At 39.2% G+C, this 23,336-nt stretch overlaps 1 protein-coding gene across 2 annotated transcripts in view; it reads left to right on the plus strand.

Moving 5' to 3' along the window:
* The window catches only part of LOC145351770 (gamma-aminobutyric acid receptor subunit beta-2), a 244,747-nt gene that overhangs the window by 206,913 nt on the left and 14,498 nt on the right, over positions 1-23,336 (plus strand). For both annotated transcript variants that reach the window (XM_080201394.1, XM_080201395.1), the window contains exons 6-7: positions 18,112-18,249; positions 21,495-21,647. In XM_080201394.1, coding sequence (XP_080057520.1) covers positions 18,112-18,249; positions 21,495-21,647 — 291 coding nt within the window. The remainder of the gene's footprint in view (positions 1-18,111; positions 18,250-21,494; positions 21,648-23,336) is intronic.

Here is a 23,336-nt window from a genome sequence, read left to right on the forward strand (position 1 = left end):
AGAGGATTTACTCCCACAGCACTAATGTGACAGTTTCATTTCTCATATGAATGATAGTTTTAGTCTTTCTATTTAGTACAAAATTGGAAGGGGTTTGGTATTATGATTTTTGGCCAACCAGCAGTTAAATTACACTGCCCCAATTATTTTATGTAGAACTATTGCAATCATGAGAGATGAGAGGCTCGGACCATTAGGCTGAATGAGATTTAAATCCTGCCCACAGTAGAATGAATGTAATAGCTTGTCTCTCTGATGGCCCTAGAGTTTCTCTTTATAAATTATATGCTTCAAAAAAATCTTGATCTATTTCAATTTAAAACAGCTTTGAAAAAAACATTTATTTCAATCAGTGGAATTGCAAAGCACGACACTTGGAAAGAAAAACATGCAACTTGTGACAATTGGTCACTCCCAGCCTTAAGTTTTCTGAAAAATAATCAGTTGTTACATCAAGAAAGGTGCTTACCTAAACCAATTTATTGTCACAGTTTTCTATCAATAGTTCAATTGTTTTCTCTCAAGAAGGTGAAGTAATTTTGCAATGAAAGTAAAGAAGTGAAACCTGAGACAAAATTAAATTTAAAATGGAATTCTGAAACACATTACTTTGGAACAGAACCAGCCCAATCTCGACTTCTTCCCAACTAAGTAACAATGTTCAAGACAAACATGCCCAGGGACCATATGGTAGCAAATAAATGTTATCAAAAAATGCAGCTTTGCGATGTTCAAACTAATAATGATTTGTTTGACCTCTTGAGGGCTAAATGAAAATGTTTGTTCAAGGATAAGCTGTTTCCATACTTTAGTGGTTTGCTACAGTAATGTTTTTCATCTGTGTAGAAAACTAAATGATTGCCAACTTATTATGTTTTATAGAAGATGGCTAAATTGTTTTAAATGGATGTTTTTAGATTCATGAACTTGATATGTTTTCACGAGTTAATCTTGGGATTTCATCTGCTATCAAGAGGAGTGGTGGTATAATCCAATTTAAATCTATTTGTACACCAAATAAATACACACAAACACTAACAAGAAAATAACATTAAACTTAAAATTAAGGGTCCTATGTATGCGTTGAATGATTGCGCACCTAAAATATGATTATTGTAAATGAATGAAACCTGAACATACCTGCAACAATTTCTGAATTCAGATGTGGTGTGTGATCAAACTGGTTGCAGATTATTGCTGGGATAAACATATTGTGTTTCTATTATAACAAAATGGAATTAATTTTTCTTAAGACATTCTAGAAATGTAATTTATTTTGTGATATATTTTAACAGATGATTTCAACCACAATTCATTTGAGTATTTTTTTGGGATTTATCATTGCCATCAAACACTAAACCAAAATAAAAATCAGAGAATAAAATCATAGACAACAAAACTTTGGGGATTTATGTTTGCTAAATTAATTACAAGTACATCAAACTGCAATTTTCTTCGAATGAGTCATTCAGTCTAATCACATTCCTCTACTTTTTCCTCATATCCTTTAATATTCCTCCTTTTCAAAATCTGTGTGACTCCTTATAAACATTTATGAAGAGTACATTTTACTGTACTCTATTTTACAGGAACAGTGGGAAAACAACATTATTTTGATAATTGGATAATTTATGCAACTGATATATTAATTCAAAAATCTTACTGAAATAAATGATATTAATTGGCACAGAAAGTGATGTACAGAATGAAGACATAATTGTACACACAACAGAAGTTGGGTGATCTAACCAATTCAGATAACTAGTCAGTTTGGGTGTGAATAAATACATGTCTCTGAAAAACATAAATTCTTACACTATATAAACACTGGTAAGTTTAATATTAAATTTCCCTGAAATTTGAATCCATGACAACCACTTGATTGCAGCTAAGGCAACAATGTATCATGTAATTTGTATTGCAATGAAGAAATAACATCTATAGCTATTCCCAGAATGGAGGCCAATTATATTTTGGATTTTAAGCCCTTTTTCTAATCAGTTTGTACGCCTCCACATTACAGACTGTAAAATTGGTTGGCAAGTAATACACTGAAAGCTTTAAACAGTTCAACTACTGAAGACGATTTTTACTATTTAACTTGATATACTATAAAGTCCATTCCAGCTTTTTATATTTTGGATTGTGCCATGTCTATCCCTAATAACCCATCTTCTTTTCACTTAATCTTTTCCATAATTTTGCCATGTGACTTTGATTTATTATTGCCACGTATTAGTAAACAGTAAAAAGCATTATTTCTTGCATGCTATACAAACAAAGCATACCTTTCATAGAGAGAAAAAGAGAGATGCAGAATGTAGTGTTACAGTCATAGCTAGGGTGTATAGAAAGATCAACTTGATATAAGATAATCCATTCAAAAGTCTGATGGCAGCCTTCATAGAGAGGGGGATTGAATATAAAAGTAGGGAGGTCTTGCTGCAGCTGTATAGGGCATTGGTGAGGCCGCAGCTGGAGTACTGTGTGCAGTTTTGGGCGCCGCACCTGCGCAAGGATATTTTGGCCCTGGAGGGAGTGCAGAGGAGGTTTACTAGGCTGATACCAGAGTTAAGGGGATTGAGCAATGAGGAGAGGCTGAATAAACTAGGTTTGTACTCGTTAGAGTTTAGAAGAATGAGGGGAGATCTCATTGAGACGTATAAGATGATGAATGGGATGGATAAGATAGAGGTGGAGAGACTCTTCCCGCTCAAAAAAGACAGTAGGACTAGGGGGCACAGCCTCAAGATAAAGGGGAGGCGGTTTAGAACAGAGTTGAGGAGGAACTTCTTCACTCAAAGGGTGGTGAATCTCTGGAATTCTCTGCCCGTTGAAGTGGTGGAGGCTGCCTCGCTAAATATTTTTAAGAAGCGGGTTGATGGGTTCTTGATAAGAGAGGGGATTAAGGGTTATGGGGAGAGGGCGGGAAAGTGGAACTGAGCCACAACAGATCAGCCATGATCTTATTGAATGGCGGGGCAGGCTCGAAGGGCTAGATGGCCTACTCCTGCTCCTATTTCTTATGTTCTTATGTTCTTAAGCTGTTCTTCGGTCTGGTTGGTACGTGACTTTTGTATCTTTTTCCTGACGGAAGAATGTGGAAAAGAGTATGTCCAGGGTGCATCGGATCCTTGGTTATGCTGGCTGCTTTTCCAAGGCAGCGGGAAGTATAGACAGAATCAATGGATGGGAGGCTGGTTTGCCTGATGGACTGGGCTTCATTCATGACCCCATCTGATAGCTTTGTGACTCAATAGAACCTTTCTGAAAGGAACGTAGCATCAGTGAGTTGTGGGGGAAGTCACAGGTTGGGAGTTGAGGTGAAGGAGTGAGGATCGGCAGCGAGGACAGAAGCAATTCCAACAGGGGTTTTGCTTCTTGACCATTTTGCATGGCAAGTCTCCAACCTGTTGCTGGGTGAATTCCTGCATTATTCCTCATTGAATCAATCGCCACTTCCAAATACAAAGATCTCCAACCTGTTTTTGTATCTGATAGCTAAACTTTATTCAAAGTAAAATATAAGGAAGTACATTTATTACAGTAAATAATTTTGTTTGATCTTCAGTTGATTAAACTCTTTCTTCACATATACTATTGTTTATTTGGCAATCAGGTTGTTAATATATCTTCTGGCTCCAGTCAGTGAAAAAGTGAGCAACATTTAATGTAGTGACAGGATCTGGCCCACTGGCTGGAGAGCTGGCAATAGTCCCGTGTTGCTCCTTTTCAGGAAGGCCCACTGCATTAAGTGCCAATCAGGCACTCATACTGCAGTCGTAAGATTTCCCTGGGACCAAAAACCACAGGGGGCTGCGGGGTGGGGGGTAGAAGCCTCACCCACCAATCAGAAGCTGGTAGCACTTCATTGCTTGGTAGTGCCACCAGAAAACTGGTGGCTGCTGCTGATACAACACCCACCCAATTGGATTGCCATGGACCCAGACACAAGTTAGTGATGTTGGGAGTGGGTCATTGCCTGGGAGGGATGGGGATAGGGGACCAGCAGCGAGAAGGAACTCCAGCAGGGTTTGCTTCATGGACTTCCTGCATAGTGAGTCTCCTGCCTGCTGCTGGGTGAATACCAGCAGCAGGATGAGGATTGAAATGGACATTCCATGAGTCTTACCAAAACAGACTTAATTGGAGTAGTGTCAGAAAAGTGGCATGGTGCCCACCTGTTATTCTCCCGCCTAATTAAACGCCCCCTTCTTCCAAACTTATCGTGGGAGAAGTCATTTATTTACCTGGTATATTAGCTCTGAACCAGTGTTATTTTTACTCAACTTTTCATACTGGCAGTCAAGAAATGAAGAAATCATTAACAGCTCTTCCATAGCATGCTGATAACAGCACTTAATATTTGGACTTTTTTAAAATTTAACAAGAAAGAATTATGTGCACATCAAGATAAGAATGATAATTCTTCATTGTGGAGCATTTTTTCTATTTTCATCACCTCCAAAAACTTTCAGGTCAGTAATGGTGCATGCCAGATGAAGAATACAGTCCTCTTTCTTTGTCCTAAAGAGAAACTCAAATAAGCAACCTCCTTTGCATTAATGTTAATATTTTTTGTTTTCCACAGCAGTTGATTCTGTGAATCATCTGAATGAAACAGACAATCTAGTGCACAGGTTGAAGTTTGATATGTGTCCATGACTACTGAGACATGATGGAGATTCCCACTTTCAGATTTATTTCGCACAAGATCCTTACAGTTGCCTAGAGGTTTTTATTTCATCACTTTCTCTAGATTCTAATCTGTCAGGGAAATGAAAAATTGCTAACTTTCTGCTCCATTTAGACCATATCCTAGGTTATTTACTATATATTATCTAATGCATGGTGATGAGAGTGTGATGGGAAAACACCTTTAATGAAGTTGCCTCAGAACAGTAATGTTGCTGGTTGATGGTTATTTGATAACTATTAATTTTACCCACATTGTACCAATTATACAATGATGGTAATGTGAATCTGTATCTGTGTTTCTGTGAACTTGAATGTCTTCCAAGTATTTATCCCATCTGCCATCTTTAAAAACATGGTCATTCTGGTGCAACATCAGACCATCTGGTAGTTTCCAGATTGTCATGTGGATTCATCTATGCTGGAAAGAGACATTCCAACTGCCGGGTTGTTAGACATAGTGAACTCAGTAGCCTTTCTTACTGCCAATACAATGTGGTGCCATCACACATTATGTGATACACATGGTGTTAAACACAAACTGTTTACTTATAGCCTTATTTGAACTATAAAACAGATTATTTATAATAAAAATATACTAATATTGATTGTATAAGTGTTAAAGTTACCATTGACATGAGAAAATATTGAATGATTTAAACTATCTAAATAGTATAAGGCGTGTTTGCCGTATTATTTTCTACATGTTATTTTTTGCATATAACTGTTACTCTGTCGAACTGTATTAAATGTCTAAATGTCCTTAAACATTATTGAACACAATTTTCATGAATTATATTTTAATATAATTCAGAAAAACAAAATCTATTAATCTGTTGTAAAGCTGTTTCTTTGCACTTAAGAGTCTTACTGGAGGATGCCGAGAAGAGAAATTTCTTTTTTTATTATTAAATTGGATTTAGTAAACAATTAAGAACTATGAACAAGTTAGAATGGATCAAAGCCTGTTATCTGTAGGTTTCATTGCATACAAATTACATGAACTATTACTGTCTCAATCCAAGATTATGACAGCATTGTGAGTTTAAAAGGAACTGGAGCTGAAATAACACTTTAATTCTGTGACTCAGTATTGCAACCTGCTCTGTCTTATGAAGAGGCACCATGAGTTTAATCCCTTAACCACACTGGGGAGATTTGCAAGATGGTGCCAGGTAATGGTGAGGCATTGAAGGGATTTTTCCCCTATAATTAGGAGAGTCTTTTATTGTTTAATGATATAATTGAGCTAATGCATGGGTACATTGTTTGAATGTTTTTTTTCTGTTAACTCAAATAAATCATAACCAACAAGTAAATTCAATTGAGTAATGTTGTGTCAGGAAACTAAAAATTATGTTTCTGTACCCAGTTCTCAATATCGTACAAGTGTATTATTGTTGTTCTGTCATAGTTTCAGCAGGCCAAACAAGTTTTCCTGATTTGTTAATAATTGTTTTTAAAGAATCACTATCTGACTCAAACCAGTACACAATTATTCTACCTTTAAGTGTAAGAACAATTCACAGCATTCCCAGAAATTCTCAATTGATTCTGAATGTTCAGTGTTTGAATGGTCAGAGTACATCACTTTCAAATACATGGGCCTGGAATTTTAAACCGGAGGCAGATGTGCAAAAACTGGCAATTGCCCTGCTCATCACATCTGCCTCGGGAAAAAGTGCCGCTAGTGGCAGGATCTTTGTTCCTGGCGAGGGGCAGGCGGGGGATGGAATCAGGCTTTCTAGCCTGGGTGCAGACCAGAGCAGCCACAATGGGTGCCAATACAGGCTGATTAAAATGCCTGTCTTGGTTCTCTGGGACATTGTCCCATTTGTTTTCTTAAACATTCCGACCTCTAGCCTTTTCCTCTCACTCTCCCATCCGCTCCCCATGTCTGTACATATGTCAGCCCTTGCCCCCCATCAACCCCATTGTCTTTCTTTGCCCCTTACTAACATCGTGTCAACTCATTCCCCCAGTTATCTCTGTACTCTTACATACCAATGTAGGCCCCCATTTAACCCACGCCCCCTTATAGCCCATATATCAACTTAGTGCCAACTTATGCCAACTAATGTCATACACCCACACCAATGGGCCCCTTTGGCTCAGATATCAACGTAGTGACAACTCATGACCCACCCAACACCCACCCGCATATCCCCTTCTGCTTCCCACCTACCACTTTTTCCCCTTACACCCTCCATGCAAACTCATCCAGCATCCAACATGGACAGATCTTAGGAGCCATGCTGAGATTAGGTTGAATAAAATTTAAAATACCTATTATAGACTTCACCACATAAAAACACACTCTCATTCATGAAAGCACATTCCATACATTTAAATCTCCAAAAGTACTCATTCTCCTATAAAGCTAATATTTGTATTCATAACCATATCAAGACCATTCAATCCTTTCATGAGCTGTCAATCAAACTGTGAACTTACAACAGCTCCCTCCCCTCTCCCAGTGGATTATGACAGGTTGTGAAAAATAGTCATGCATTAATAAGGGAAGGTGGTGGCGTAACGGTAATGTCACTGAACTAGTCATTCAAAGGCCCAGGTTAACGATCTGAGGATGTAAGTTCAAATTCCATCATGGAAGGTGAATGAATTTAGATTCAGTTAGCAAGCGTGGAATTAAAAACAGCTATTATCAATTGTTGTAACAACCCATCTGGTTCACTAATTTTCTTTAGAGAAGGAAATCTGCTGTCTTTGCATGGTCTGGCCTACATGTGATTCCAGCCCTTCTGCAATGCCTATCAAATCACTCAGTTCAAGGGCAATTAGGGATGGGCAACAAATGGTAGCCTTGGGAGCAGCACCAGAAAGAATAAAGAAAAAACAGTTATAATGAAAGCATTTCTGGAAATGCCAACAGCAATTGAAACTGCTGTAATAGTTTGAGTTTCCCACAGGTGGGAGCAATGTCACGACCCTCACCTCTCCAACACCCCTCCCCCGCCCTCCCTCTGCCTTTCCCTCATATAATAGTTTGGACATGGAGATGAGGCTTCTAGATCTGGAATATGTCCACTGCAGAGACTATAAGAAGAGACACGTGAGGCAAAGTATATGCTTGCATCTGTTTCCATAGCTAGCCACCCCCACCTCCCCCTCCCCAACCCCATTCTAACTGTAGACCTATTGGAAGGATTTATAAGTTGATAATCAACCTATCTGGCTATGTTATGAATGCCTCCTTCATGGCCATCAAGTCCTCGAATGGGACTTGTACCAGGAGCTTCTGGTTGGCAGCAGAGGTTGGGACTTTACCCACTATGCCACAAGATGTGCCTTAATGATAGAATACTACATTCTTATTTTTATCGGATCCTTTCACAACAAGTGATGTACACTTTAAGATCTATGAATTTCAGCTTCAGTCAACAAATTCCAAACTTAGGGCTACATAATAAACAAAATGTTTTTTTGTGATTGCATTCCCTTATCCAATGAAATAACAATTCAAATGAAACTAGTTTTTAGAGACAAAAAACTAGAGCACAACAGGCCCTTCGGCCCACAAGTTGCACCAAATATATCTCTACCTACTAGGCTTACCTATAACCCTCTATCTTCCTAAGTCCCATGATCATTTTGTATCATTACAATTTCATGTTTGTTCAAAGTAATATAAAACATCAAAAGCTAGTCATAGTATCTTCATAAATGACCAAGGCATCATAATGAAGACCCTAATGAGACTTTTTCCTAAAAAGAATCACATTAACTTGTCCTACTTTTTCCTTTATTATTTCACTGTGCAGCCAATAATGATAGAAATGCTCCATAAGTGAGGAGCATCGGTTAGCTATGAAGAAGCAAAAAGGAGGACTAGATTTTGTCTATTCCCACTTTGCAAATAATCAAGTTTAATGGTGTGAGGAACATCCAACACTATAGTTGAGAAATTGGCTTATCAGCCGATGATGGCACAAAATCAGTGCCACTTAAGTGTGCACACTGTGACCTCAACAAGAGCTGTTAACTGTCTTGGCTATTTTGATTGACATCTTGCTGATTGGATAGGTGGAAAAGGGAAGATGTGGGCTGCTGTGCGCTGATTTTCCATTAAAAAAGTGAAAAGAACCAATAAAAATGTTGTGGGGCCCTCAGATGTTATGACGGTTTGCTGGTGATATGCAGATATCACCAGAAGGAACGAGCTGCTACTTCCTTCTGATGGTAAGTGGTATGGCGCAGTGGTGAGAGATTTTCAAACAAGTAAATGTCAGGAGCATTGCACTCAGGACCTGGCACCAGTGGGACTGTTGAACTCATTAGAGCTGCTAAGATAAGACTCTACTCACATAGAACATAGAACACTACAGCACAAACAGGCCCTTCGGCCCACAAGTTGCACCGATCACATCTTCTTTCTTATTAACTCCTTAACTCCACACCATTTGTGACCCCATAGTAACAAATCTTCTGATAACTCTCCTCCAATCACAACAGGATGCTTAACCAAACCTATTTTTTGTTGCTATTGGCACACCTTGCACCTGATACTATCCTCAGAATCATTCCACTCACGTCTCACTTCCACAGATTTATTCCATCTTTCATATACCAATAGATTTACTTCGTTCTGACAATCACTTTACACAGCTTTTCACCCACCCACACACATTTCCTTTCTTCTTGCAGAACAAGCTGGAACACAATAACAAAGATTTACTAGATATGAAGAAGGAGATCATTCATCAGATCCTATACTCGTTGGCAGAGGCCTCTGAGGATATTGTGGGCAGGGGGCAAGTCAGAACTTTTGCAACTGGTAAGGGTGAAAGGCCCAGAACCACAAAACATTTGGCCTCCTTACACTTTTTTTTCTCTTCTCACTGATAGCTTTCTGCATGAGATAATCTGCTTGAAAAAGTTAACCAGCCTTGACCTTACTCAACGTTCTTCTTCTTACCCTTGATACTGACTGCCATGTCAATAAAACTTGAAAGAGATCATAAACTTTTGAAATCAAACCTTACTTTCTGCTTATTTAAAAATGGACTTTGTTGGACCAAGAACATGGCTGCTACATGTCACATGATTTACAAGTTGGCTACAGTTCTGGAAACTTCCAACAGCAAATACAGACAAAACTCAACCCTCATCCTGTGGAATCTCACAGCTACCATTGTGTGGAGCCATTATAATCAATGAAACAAGGGGAAGTAGCAGGTGGTCTGTCTCAACAGCCTGGATTTATAACAAAGAGAGAGCCATCAAAATTCATTATACCCAAGGAACCACTAATAGTCAGCCTCTATCTCAAGGTGAACAATGGATTTTTACCAGATACATAGAAACTGATCATTAACCTGAAACTGACTCATCCATGGGCAACCCCTTTGGAATGTTTTAATGTTTTATTTCTGAACTGCCAGGGCTGTCTACTGTTAACATTCAGCCTGTCAACTCCAAACCAGCACTCCAGGCTGGCCACAAATCTTGCCTCCAAGTCTAAACCTCTTCAAAACATGGTTCTCAATAAGATTCCTACTGTTGAGAAAATAAATCTCTGTATATCAACCTCATTGCTGTGAAATCACCAACTTTGAAGAAATTCAGCAACTGCTGAACCTTAACTCATGTGAAGAAACCCTCATTAGACTCTGACATTCTGGACTCTTAACATTCACATGAATTATTATCCATGTCTTTGGGTTTCTTTTTTTTTAAGTTATTCCTAATTGTAAAACTTATTTCTTTCCTATCTCCTTCATGTGCACTTGTGTGTATAGTTGGTTGTGATGACCTTCCCTGGATAGAATAAACAAAACTTCTGATTTCATGCTTAAGAGAGCTTTAGCAGTGAGTCACTTTAAAATTGACTTCATAACCAGAGGGTTGAGGGAAATATGCCACACCTCAACTTACAGACAATAAGAAAAATAAAGAAGTTTCAGTTTGCCACTCTCACCTGTATGTAACTGAACTGTTTTGAATATGCTTCATTACTCACCTTTATTCTTGCTTACACCATCTCAGAAACTGGTACCCCGTATTGTATGGGGGGTATGTATTGGATGGGGACAGCCCATGAATCGGCACACTGGAGGGCAAGCTTGCATCCTAAGCTTCCTGAAAAGGATGCAAATGATTTTCAGGGTCAAAATCTACAAAAGAAAATAGCTTTACAACAAACTACTAGAGTCTTCTGCTGACTGCCAAAGAACCTGTCTACTACATCAGGGAGTATGGATAAATGCAGCTTCAATTTGTATGGACTCTTCCAAAGAAACATCGTGAATCAAAGAGTGTGTGATCAGCTTTATCGGCAGTGCAATAGGGACCATGAGGTTGAAGCCTTTGATAATCAGTCTGACAGTAATTCCAGCTGGCCCCATCTTTGCTCTAGGCATCTTCATCTCCTCTGGTTTTCAACACATGAAATATACCATGGAAAAGGAGTCCCAAAGTGTCGCCCCACAGATGCTGTTTTGTCATGATAGCAACACTCCTCCTCCCTTGCTGTCAGGTACAAAAGGAGTGCCTGTGTTGAGGTCACTCATCCAACTTGGCCAGTCTGTCTGCCAGCACCAAATTCCATTTGCCAATGTTCCTCAATTTACTCATCATACTCATCTCAGTTACTCTTAGTGAAAGTTCAGCAGTCTTCCATCTCACATACTGTTATAAGTGGTGGAGCTTTTCATATGAGCACCTACTAGACAATTGAGCTAAGACAGGCCACTAAAGAGTTTACATAACTTTGATTTTTAGTTCTCAAGCATCACTGCACACAAACATTGTGATCAACCAGTTTGTTGCTTTGAATTATTTTCTTTACATTAAACATTTTGGTCAATTAAGCAGCTGGGTATAAGAATTTGTCAAGTAAGCATGAGGGATTGTTGAGTCTATTGTGGAAGGAAAGGATGATTCAACAGAATCTTTCATTAATTAATTGCTGATGCAGAGATAAGCCAGCCAGCAGAAGAACTGTCCCTTGCTCTTACTCTTCATCCTCAGTTGCCAAACAAGCAAATGAGTCTCCTGTACTAGGCTTTCCTATATCAAGTTGAGAAGTAATGTGGCTTTACCAGGAAGGCTGTATCACCTGTTGCAGCAACAACCCTGTCTCAGAAGCATTGGATGGATAGCATTGTCTATGGTTATTAATGTAACTAATCCTCAATTTCTATGCCCATTTACAACAGGTAACTTCAGCAAATTCATCTGGTTTGCAATCCAAATGCCAATCAAGCAGTTGAAAGACACCCTCTTAACAAAGAGAGAGCTTAGAAGTTGCTGCTGAAAAGGATTGAGCTCAGTGGAACTGCTAGTTGCAAGATCACCATGACTGCCCAAATGTTGCCCTGCATTCTTCTTGAAATACATCAGTTATGTTATATTACAAGAAGGAGTTGCAGTTCCTGAATTTTCAACTGGATTGTGACCAAAGGCAGCATATAACTCAAGTCTGCAGTAGTCATGAGGTCTTCATATGGAGGCTGTCCGTATCTGAGGCAGATCAATGGATGTCAGGCTAAGTCCTTAGGGACAGTGGGTATCCTCTATAAAATGGCCTCATGACTCCTGGAAGGAACCCAGACACACACAAGAGCACTAATACAATGAAAGCCACACAGATTGAAAACTTCATTTGGCAAACCATAGCTACAGGTGCCCTCAGACAAAGGTTCTTGTGCCACAACTGATACAGTGCAATCCTGCAAAATAGCTCTGAATAAGTCCCAGGTTTGTAATGGTTTGCTGCATACTACATAATTATGCTACTCATGGGACCAACCCTTAGAGCTGCCACAGGAGGAAGAATTGCAGGAGCACGATAAAGACGGGATGACAAGGAGATAATGAAGAAAGCTAAGATCAAGTAATGCTTCCAGTTGTAAGGCAAAAAACTATTGAGAAGTTATCCTAAGCAAACCTTTCCACCCAATACATCAGCAGTCCCAGCAAATAAAGGCAGAAAATACGTGGGGACACCAACACGCAAATTCCCTTCCAAGCCATATGCCATTCTGATTTGGAACTATGGGCAAGATTTTACAGCCTTGCTTGTTCCAAAACCATAAAATCCCATCTGAGGTCAACGGATCTTTCCATGGTCCACCTTTCACCCACTCTGATTCCCGTGGTGAATGGGGCAGTAGAATTCCAGCCTCTGTCACCATTCCTTCACTATTGCAGGGTCATAATCCTGTAGCTCCCTTCCTAACAGTACCGTGGATGTATTTATACTACATGGATTGCAAGGGTTCGAGACAGTGGCTAATTACCAACTTCTCAAGAGCAGTTAGGCATGAGCAATGAATGCTCATCAGGCCAGTGATGCCCATATCTTGTGAAAGAATAAAGAAAAACAGCCTACTTCTTTCTCCTACCTTCTACGTGCCCTATTAGCTCATTATTCCCTTAACAATGAATATGAAGGCCAACATGAAAGCAAACCAAATAAAACTGTTCAGATCACATGCAAATTGCGCATTTTAGAGCTTAATTAAATTATCCTAATGCAATCCCTTTGAGTGGGTCTCTGTACTTGTTGTCTTACTCCAATATTCCTGTGAAGTGTTTTTCTAGTCATAAGAGCTTGCTGTAAGGGAGCTGACAGGCCTGTAATCCTCCATGGAGTAGATAATTGCGGTATGAAACTTTGAGCAGTGTTTATCCTTCTGCATTGTCCCTGAAATCTTCAAACTATGATCCTTACACTTCCATCTGTGCTCTTCATGTATTGAACAACTGAGGAGATAGGAAACTCCAGAGCCATGATGCTAGCAGTCTGATCTTCCAGCAGAGCAATCATGAAAGTCTCCATGATTGTGCACTTCACTACAGTGTTCACAGAAATAATACTTTACACTGTAATTGACTGCATAGTCCAAAAGTCTTGCTGGATGATTCCTGCGACACACCACTATTCACTGCATGCCAATTTGAAAAAGCCACATTTATGTCAACTCTCTGCTTTCTACCTGTTAACCAATCCTCTATCCATACTAAAATATTACTCTCAACTCTATGAGCCCTTATCTTCCTATTAACCATTTGCGTGGCAGCTTTTGGAAATTCAGGTATACAATAGTGACTGGTTCGTCTTTATCTATCCCTCCAGTTACAGCCTCAAAAACTCTAATAAATTTGTCAAACAGGATTTCCTGTCAGTAAAACCATGACTTGTTTTAATCATATTATGCTTTTTTAAATGCATTGTTAAGAATTAATTGACTTCAACTTCAATAACATAAATTTTTCACCAACTGATATTCAGCCAACTGGTTCCTTTAATACAGAAATTAGGGGAATTTTTTTTGTCAGAGCTCATGAGCATCTGAAAAGCAATGGAAGCAGAGTCTTTGAATATTTTCAAGGCTGAGCTACATAGATTCTTGATTAACAAGGGAGTGAAAAGTTATCAGGGGTAAGCTGAAATGTGGGGTTGAAGTGAAAATGAGATCAGCCTTGATCTTACTGAATTATGGAGCAAGTTTGAAGGCTGAGTGGCCTACACCTCCTAATTTGTATGTTTGTATGTAGTTCATTATTTTTATCTCCCTCCATTCTGGAGAACTGATGCAACATTTACCAACTTCCAATGTATTGGAACCATTCCCAAATCTAAGAAATTTTGGAAAATCATAGCCAACACACTCACTATTTCTGCAGCTATCTTTTACACTAATGTGCAAGCCATCGAGTCCTGGAGATGTGTCAGATTTGAGTTCCTTAAACTTCTCCAATACTTTCTCTCTGCTAATAATTTCTGTAATTTCCTCACTCTTTTTAGGTCCCGGGATACTGTTTATTTCTGATATGGAACTAGTGCCTTTGACTGTGAAGGGAGTCAAAAAATATTTGTTCAATGCCTGTGCTATTTTCTCATTCCCTGTGATAGTTTCCCCTGTTTCTGAGGGACCAATGTTACCTTAGCTACTCTTTTTATATGCTTATAAATATATATAACCTGTGTTTATAGTTTTAGTTAGTTAATACTTATTCTATTTTACCCCTTTTGTCAACTTCTTGGACAAACTTCCCTGGTTTCTAAACCACTCCCAATCCTCAGTCTTGTTATTTATTTTTTGCAACAGTTTAAACTTCTCTTAGTCTAATGCTATCTTTTACTTCTTGAATGAGTCAAGAATGGATGTGTCTTGCGGAATGTATTTTTGTTGAACATGTTTTATTGTTTCTTTAAATGTTTCCCAATGTTCATTTGTCTCCATATCTTTTAGACTGTTTACCCAATTAACCTTAGCCAGTTCTCCACTCATACCTGTGTAATTGGCTTTGTTAAAGTTTAAGATTCTTGTTTGCATTTGAAGCTTGTAACTTTCAAAGTTAACACGGAATTCAGTGATATTATATTCCCTATTACCCAGTAGATCTTTTACTATGACATCACTAAATAACCTGCTTCAATACACAATACAAGATAGATTTATCTCCAGTTGCAACCTATTGCTCCAAGAATCTGTGACTAAAATATTCTACACATTTATCTTCGAGACCACTCTTGCCAATGTGATTGTTCTTGTCTGTATGAAGATTAGAGTCCCCCACAATTATTACATTTCCTTTGTTATAAGTTCCAATAATTTCTTGTTTCATACTCTGCCCAACAATATAGCTATTGTTCCAGCAGTTTTTTCTGACTTTTGCTAACAAAATGTGGCGATTCCAGTGTTGGACTGGAGCAGGCACAATAAGAAGTCTTACAACACCCAGGTTTAAGTCTAACAGGTTTATTTGGAATCATGAGCTTTCGGAGCGCTGATCCTTCATCACCAGAGCAGCACCCTGAAAGCTCATGATTCCAAATAAACGTTAGATTTTAACCTAGTGTTGTGAGACTTCTTGCCTTGCTAATATAGTCACCTGTCCAACTCCCGCCTGCACATCTTGGGTGAGGGGATGGGCAGTTAAAATTTCCCGCAAAATGTTTGTCCAGTAGTACCACAGCCAGTAATTGCCAATTGTAATGTTACACGTTATAGAGTCTTCATGCATGAGTGGGATATAAAAAGGAGTGGTGGTGGCACGAATGGTTAAAGAATCAATTCCAATTGTGAGAAGGGATGATGTACTAAACAGGTCAACAAACTTTTGTGAGGTTTTATGAGTTGAGGTTAGAACTAAAAAAGGGGCAATCACACTACTGGGAGTATACTACAGACCCTCAAATAGTGAAAAGGAGAGAGAAGAATAAATATGTTGGCAAATTTCTGCCTGTAGGAACGAGAGGGCAATAATAGTAGGAGACTTAGCTGAGGGGACTGGACAGCACTCCTAGAGGATCAATCAGTAGAAAAGTAGTGGGAAGGAGTGAAAAGTGGTATCCTAAACATATAAAGTAGACATGTCCCCTCCAAAAATAATAATAGTACTGCCATATCTAGAGCTCCCTGGTTTTCTAGAGGAATACATGGGAAGGCCAAACAATAAAAGTGTACAATAGACACAAAGAACTAAGCACTGCAGAGAGCCTAGATGAATATAAGAAATGTAGGGATGAAGTAAAAAAGTAAATAAGGAAATCAAAGCGAGGACAGGAAGAAAGATTTGCAAGTAAACAAAACCCAAATGGTATATTAGTGGTAAAAGGTTAGTTAAGGAAAAATTAGGACCTATCAGAGATAAAGAAGTGAACTTGTGTGTAGATGCAGAAGCTGTGGGAAGGGTTTTAAAAGAATGTTTTCTCTCCATGTTGACAAAGAAAAGGAATGATGCAGATATAGCAGTCCAGGAGGAACACTGAGATATTGGACAGGATAATCACAAAGAGAGAGGAAGTATTCAAAGGGTTGGGATTCTTGGAAGTTGATAAGTCATCAGGGCCAGGTGGATTGTTTCCAGCCCTCGTTAGATGCGGGAGAGTTTCTGGAAGACTAGAGAAATGCAAACATAGTTCAATTATTTAAAAAAGGATGGAAGGAAATGCCAAACAATCATAGGCCAGCTAGTCTTAAATTGGTGGTGGGCTAATTAGTAGAATCGATCCTGAGAGTTAGGATTAAATATTGAATAGAAAGGCCTGACTAGTAAGGGATAGTCAGCATGGATTTATTAAAGGAAAGGTTTGGCTAATAAAGTGACAAGAATGGTTGATGAGGGTAGTGCAGTGGATGTTGTGTACATAGATTTTAACAAGGTGTTTAAAAAGGTCCCACATATCAAATTTATCATAAAAGTAAAAGCCCATGAAATACAGGGTGATATGGCAAACTGGATTAAAAAGTTTACTAAATAGCAGAAAACAAAGAGTAGTGGTCGATGGATGCCCTTGTGAATGGAAGGTTGTTCCAAGTGGTATTCCACAGGGCTTGCCGTTGGGACCCTTACCATTTGTGTTATATATCAACGATTTGGACATGAATGTGGGGGGCATGATTGGGAAATTTGCAGATGACACAAAGATTGGTCAAATAGTGGATAGTGTAAAGGATAGCTATAATTTGCATAATGATATAGATGAGTTGGTGTAGTGAATGGTAAAGTGGCAGATGGAATTTACCACAGGGAAGTGTGAGGTTGTGCATTTATGGAAGTCAAACAGTTTTAGAGAGTACACAATAAATGAGAATATACAAACATGGATAGGTGAGTGCGACATCTTAGCATACAAATACACAAGTCCCTAAAGGCAGAGTTCAAGTAGATGAGGTTGTAAAGAAGTCTTATACATATGGGAAGTGTTATACATATAAAAGTAGGGATATAATGTTGGAATTGTATAAAACACTGGTGAGGCTGCAACTGGAGTATTGTATGCTGTTCTGGTCACCACATTACAGGAAAAACGTAATTGCTCTGGAGAGAGTACAGAGGAGATTTGCAAGAATGTTGCCAGGGCTAGAAAAGTGTAGTAATGAGGAGAGATTGGATAAGTTGGGTTATTTTTCTTGGAACAAAGAAGGCTGAGAGGTGATGTGATTAAGGTATGCCAACGTTTGTGGGGAAAAGATAAAGTGGACAGGATAAAATTGTTTCCTTTGGCAGAAAGTTCAAGAACGAGGGGACATAGATAAGTGGCAAAAGATGAAGAGGAAACATAAGGAAGAATGTTTTTATGCAGAGATAATGGGTGCCTAGAATTTGCTGCCTCTGTTGGTGGTGGAGCAGAGACCCTAAATTATTTTACAAAGTACCTGAATCTGCACCTTATGTTCTGTAAGCTATAGCGCAATAGGCCAGGTGCAGGAAAGTGGAATTAGAAATGGTACCTAGGTGCCTCCTTTTATGCTGTAACTTCTGTGGTTCTTCATTTCTTAAAATATGTCATGTTCCTTCATAATTGACCTTAAATAGCAAGTAGTATAGTTAATACCATCAGTAAGTGTTTGAATCTTGATTATTGCTGAAAAAGTCAAATGTCAAACATGATAGATGGCATCTATTCCCCAACAATTCAGTTTCCCATTTTTCTTCCAGATGGATACACTACAGATGACATTGAGTTCTACTGGCGTGGTGGGACTCGAGCAGTGACTGGAGTGGAGAAGATTGAGTTACCACAGTTTTCTATTGTCGATTATCACCTAATTTCCAAGAATGTTGTTTTCTCTACAGGTACCTAACAATGTGTATACTCTGTATGTGTGAACAAAAGATTCCAAGGCTACACGCATTGTCACAGCCCACAAAGGTTTTCCCAACCTGCCATTATTGAGTATATCTTCCAGGTCTTCCACTCAAGGCTGTCAGAGAATTGCATAGCACAGCATCTCCCGTCTAATTTAGTTATTCCTATCTGGATAGGGAGCAGTCAGGTGATCAGAGGGGTAGTCAGAACTGATGAGAGAGGAATCAGGTCAGAGGGTAATGGGCCTCACAATCCTACCTAGTCAAATGTTTCCCCACCTCAGAAATGCAGGGAGGTGACTAAAGTTAAGGAACTCAAGTTTACTTTAGCTACTTTCTTTGGTTTGTGTAATGTTACAATTTCAATTGCTGTTATCATTGCAAAGGTAAGATCCCAGAATGAAACCTGGCTTCACTGTGCCAGGGTTCAGGGTTCAATTCCAGCATTGAGAGACTGTCCGTGTGGAGTTTGCACATTCTCCCCATGCCTGCATGGGTTTCCTCTGGGTGCTCCGATTTACTCCCACAATCCAAAAATGTGCAGGTCAGGTTGTTTGGCCATGCTAAATTGCCCCTTAGTGGCCCAAGGTGTGTAGGGTTAGGGGGATTAGCAGGGTAAATACATATGCTTACAGGGATAGGGCCTGCGTGAGATAAAAACAAGGTGTGTCTGTGCAGATTCGATGGGCCAAATGGCCTCCTTGTGCACTGTAGAGATTCTATGATTGACCCTAACTTTTTTTTTAGAAACTGTGGAGGAAAGTTACTGAATGAGTTCACAGTTACTGAAATTTTAATACAAATAATAAAATATTTATTCAAGCAAGAAAAGTGAACTATATTACTCCAGACAAAAAAGTTGATAAGATATATACCCAAACAAACAAGTGAAGAGTCACCGTTAGCTTGATTCCTGAACATTCACTTGATGCTTCTTGTCTTACTCTGTCGGTCCCAGAGACAACCAAAAACTGCACTCTAAATTCACTGTTTCTTCAACTGTAAAGCAAACAGATCAGTTCCTTAAATTCGGTCTTCCTCTGCTAAACTGATCATTAGGTTGAGTCCTATTGCTGATTACTCAGTTAATTACTATCTCACTAACCTTGCAGTTTATCTTAGAGTGATTAATCCACCTCCCCTCAACTTCTCTCTCTGACACACTGAATTTAGCTTCTCTCAACTCCTGTCTTTTCTGCCTTTGAGTCACTGGATTCCTGTTGTGAGGACCATAAGACGTAGGAGCAGAATTAGGCCATTCGGCCCTCAAGTCTGCTTCGCCATTCAGTCATGACTGATATTTTTCTCATCCTCATTCTCCTGCCTTTTTCGCATAACCCCTGCTCCCCTTATCAATCAAGAATCTATCTATCACTGTCTTTAAAGACACTCGACCTGGCTTCCAAAACCTTCTGTGGCAAAGACTTCCACAGATTCACCACTCTGGCTGAAGAAATTCCTCCTCATCTCTGTTTTAAATGATTGTCCCTTTAGCTTGATGTTGTGCTGTCTGCTTTTAGTTTTTCCTACTTGTGGAAACATCCTTTCCACGCCCACTCTATCCAGGCCTTGCAACAATGAGTACAGACCCAGAGTCCTCAACTGTTCCTCATACGACAAGCTCTTCATTCCAAGGATCACTCTTGTGAATCTCCTCTGGACCCGTTCCAAGGCCAGCACATTCTTCCCTAGATATGGGAACCAATTGGGTCTAACCGGAGCTCTTTACTGCCTCAGAAGTACATCCCTGCTCTTCTATTCTAAGGAGATAGGAATAGGGATTGTATGTGAAGATGGTGGGCTTGGTGGTAGTGTGACTGGATTAGTAATGTAGAGGCCCATGCAACTGCTCTAGGGACATATAAAACCCATCTGATTCACTAATGTCAATAAGGGAAGGAAACCTGCCATCTTTACCCACTCTGGCCTGCATGTGGCTCCAGACCTGCAGCAGTTTGATTGAATCTTAACTGCCCTCTAAAATGGTCCAGCAAGCTATTCAGTTCAAAGGCAATGAGAGATGGTCAACAAATGCTGGCCTCACCAACAATGCTCTCATTCCATGAAAGAATAAAGAGAAAAAAAAACAAACTACCAAACATCAACTGAACAGCCCTCCTCAGTACAAACATATTCTTTATCTCTACAAACAGCTTATATTTTTATACTGAAGAACTGGCCTGGAACTTTAGCTTCCAAGGTCTGATCTCGAGGAAAGAAAGATATTAAATACACAAAATTATGTTCTGGTAATACTATATTACTCCAGGCAAAAATGTTGGTAAGATATATACCCAATCTTAAAATATCTAAGATCAGAGCATTTCTCATGAATTTGATGGTGCAGTCTTGTTTCATACTGGCTGTTACATATGTATATAAATGTTATCTGCTCTTTCAGGCATGGAAACTAGTTTTATGTCTTCTCCTGTTTATCGTTGTCTCAATATTGTAAAATAATTTGAAGCAATATCCAGTCATTTTATCTCCAAAACTTTTCTGTCCAAATTAATCTTGCATGAATCACCTTGGAACACATGAAGCACTTTGGAACATTCCACTTCATTGAAAACACTATGTAAATATAACTTGTTGTTCCTTAATCCTCTTCCTTCAGGTACCATGCCCTAAGAGGGCATTGGCAACTATGGACTTCCACTGGATTGGTGCATGATTATACTTGACAAAGTATTGTAGTGGTTTGTCATTGACTTCTGCAGTATGGCTGGCCAGGAAACTCTCTTGCTCTTACTGCCCGTCACTGGGCATATTGGAAGGATTTACAATCAACTTCCTGGGTCACATTATGAATGCATGTTCCATGGCCATCAAGTCCTGAAGTGGGACTTGAACCCAGAGTGATGCTGTTGCAGCACTAAATTCTAGTCTCAGATGTTGCTGTAAAATGTTGGAGCTTCCGTCTTGAGGTTTATCACCTTACCCATTAAGAATGTTAACTTTTGGATTGTTGTTCAGGCAATATTTCTGCTAAAAAAAATTAAACATACCACCATGTGCAACAATCAAATTTTATTGGGAACCATGCACTCTGATATTCACCATTTGTCGAAATACTTGATGAATAATGTGGTTTACAATTTGTAAAGCTATAAGAGCATCAAAGAGATAGAAATGTGTGTTATGTTTTGCACATCAGCAATGCATTTATACATCAGACTTAATATTCAATTCACTGCCAGAACTTAAACTATTTGTATAATGTTGCTTTCCAGGTTCTTACCCCAGGCTTTCCCTCAGTTTCAAGCTTAAAAGAAATATTGGTTACTTCATTCTGCAAACATACATGCCCTCCATCTTGATCACCATCCTCTCATGGGTCTCCTTCTGGATCAATTATGATGCATCTGCTGCACGAGTTGCTTTAGGTATGTCTTTTTAAGTATCTGCAAGCTACCATACTTACTGTTATAACCTACAATTTCTTTTGTTCCTCTGTGCGATATATTTCACTTGGAGAATAATTTTGAAAATAAATAATTAAGATCTCTAAATATGCAAACCGCAATCTGGAAACATGGATAATTTACCACTGGTTGAACCTAAAGACCATTTATTTCTGTAGGATCACTATTACCAACACAGATCTTAAAATGCTTTCGAATTAACTCTTGTATTGACAACTTGTCGTGAAGTATATCTATTTTGCATCCTAAAACTGAAATGGAATGTTTAAATATTTTAATTACCTCACAAGAATTTTTCACAGATGCAAGGTTGTTATTTTAGAGTATCTTTTCAATTAGGGATCTCTGCCAAGTAGTTTCTTGATTGAGGAACAGATTTTCTGGGATCCCTATGGCAGGTTTTCAAGCAGTGGAGGTGGCCGCCATTAAACAGCAGTAGGATCTTCCAGTCCCACCAGAGTCAGTGGCCATTTGCGGTGCTTGCTAGCCACTACGCTGGGGAACTTGCTACGAGGGTCACCTTTAGTGGGACTAAAAAAATCCCACTGGTGGGAAAGGCTGGAAAATCCCACTCTCAGCCACTTGTGTTATTTGTGATCATTACATGTTATTCAAGAACATGGTCAGAAAATATAAGATTTTTACTGCCTAAATGCTATTCAGTACTTTCATACTTTATAGTCAGGTTTCCGGATACTCTGACAGCTTAATTTTTTCAACATATCAGTGGCTCTGTGTGTCTTGTACTACTTAAGGTGGACAAGAAAAATAATTGTTTGCCCAGGACTTAATCCAGTTTTCTGATGCAAATCAGGAACTTCCCAAGGCAGAAGAAAAACTTTAAAAAATGTTACAGTTCCCAATTAGAATCACTCCAATTAGAGAAGGTAATCAGTTGTCTCAAAGGCCAATTGACATATTCAAGTTTGACCTCTCTATAAGGGTCTCAACTGACATGAATTCCCACAATGACAACTTTGGGTGTAACCTATTCAGTGCAAGAATTAGAAGATCATGCAGCGCTTTTCATTCTCGTAAATTGTTATTGATGCTGCCTGATCTTGAGGGTGATGGCTGTGAGGAGAGGTTGAATAAACTACGATTGTTTTCATTGGAAAGGTGGAGGCTGAGGGGAGACCTGATAAAGATCTACAAAATTATGAGAGGCATAGACAGGGTGGATAGTCAAAAGCTTTTTCCAAGGGTGGAAGTGTCAATTACAAGGGGGCACAGCTTCAAGGTGAGAGGAGGAAAATTTAAGGCAGATATGCAGGGGAAGTTTTTCATTCAGAATGTGGTGGGTGCCTGGAATGTGCTGCCAGAGGAGATGGTGGAAGCAGGCATATTAGCAACATTTAAGAGGCATCTGGATGGGTACATGAATAGGAAGGGAGTAGAGGGATACAGACCGAGTAAGGGCAGAAAGATTTTTTAGTTTAGTTAGGGCATCATGATCAGCACAGTCTTGGAGGGCCAAAGGGCTTGTACCTTTCTTTGTTCCTTGTTCTTTATTCATTTTGATTTAGGCACAAAAAACATCGGGTAGGAGTTTCCATCCCACTCTCTTTGCAATGACAGAGGCATCCTGCCATTGGAGATCTTTGTCACTGCTGTCAACAGGGTTTCCCATTGTTCGTGTCCACTTGTGCC

This window comes from Carcharhinus amblyrhynchos, chromosome 13 (genome assembly GCF_965287045.1).
Source record: "Carcharhinus amblyrhynchos chromosome 13, sCarAmb.v2.hapA, whole genome shotgun sequence".
NCBI classification, from domain to species: domain Eukaryota; kingdom Metazoa; phylum Chordata; class Chondrichthyes; order Carcharhiniformes; family Carcharhinidae; genus Carcharhinus; species Carcharhinus amblyrhynchos.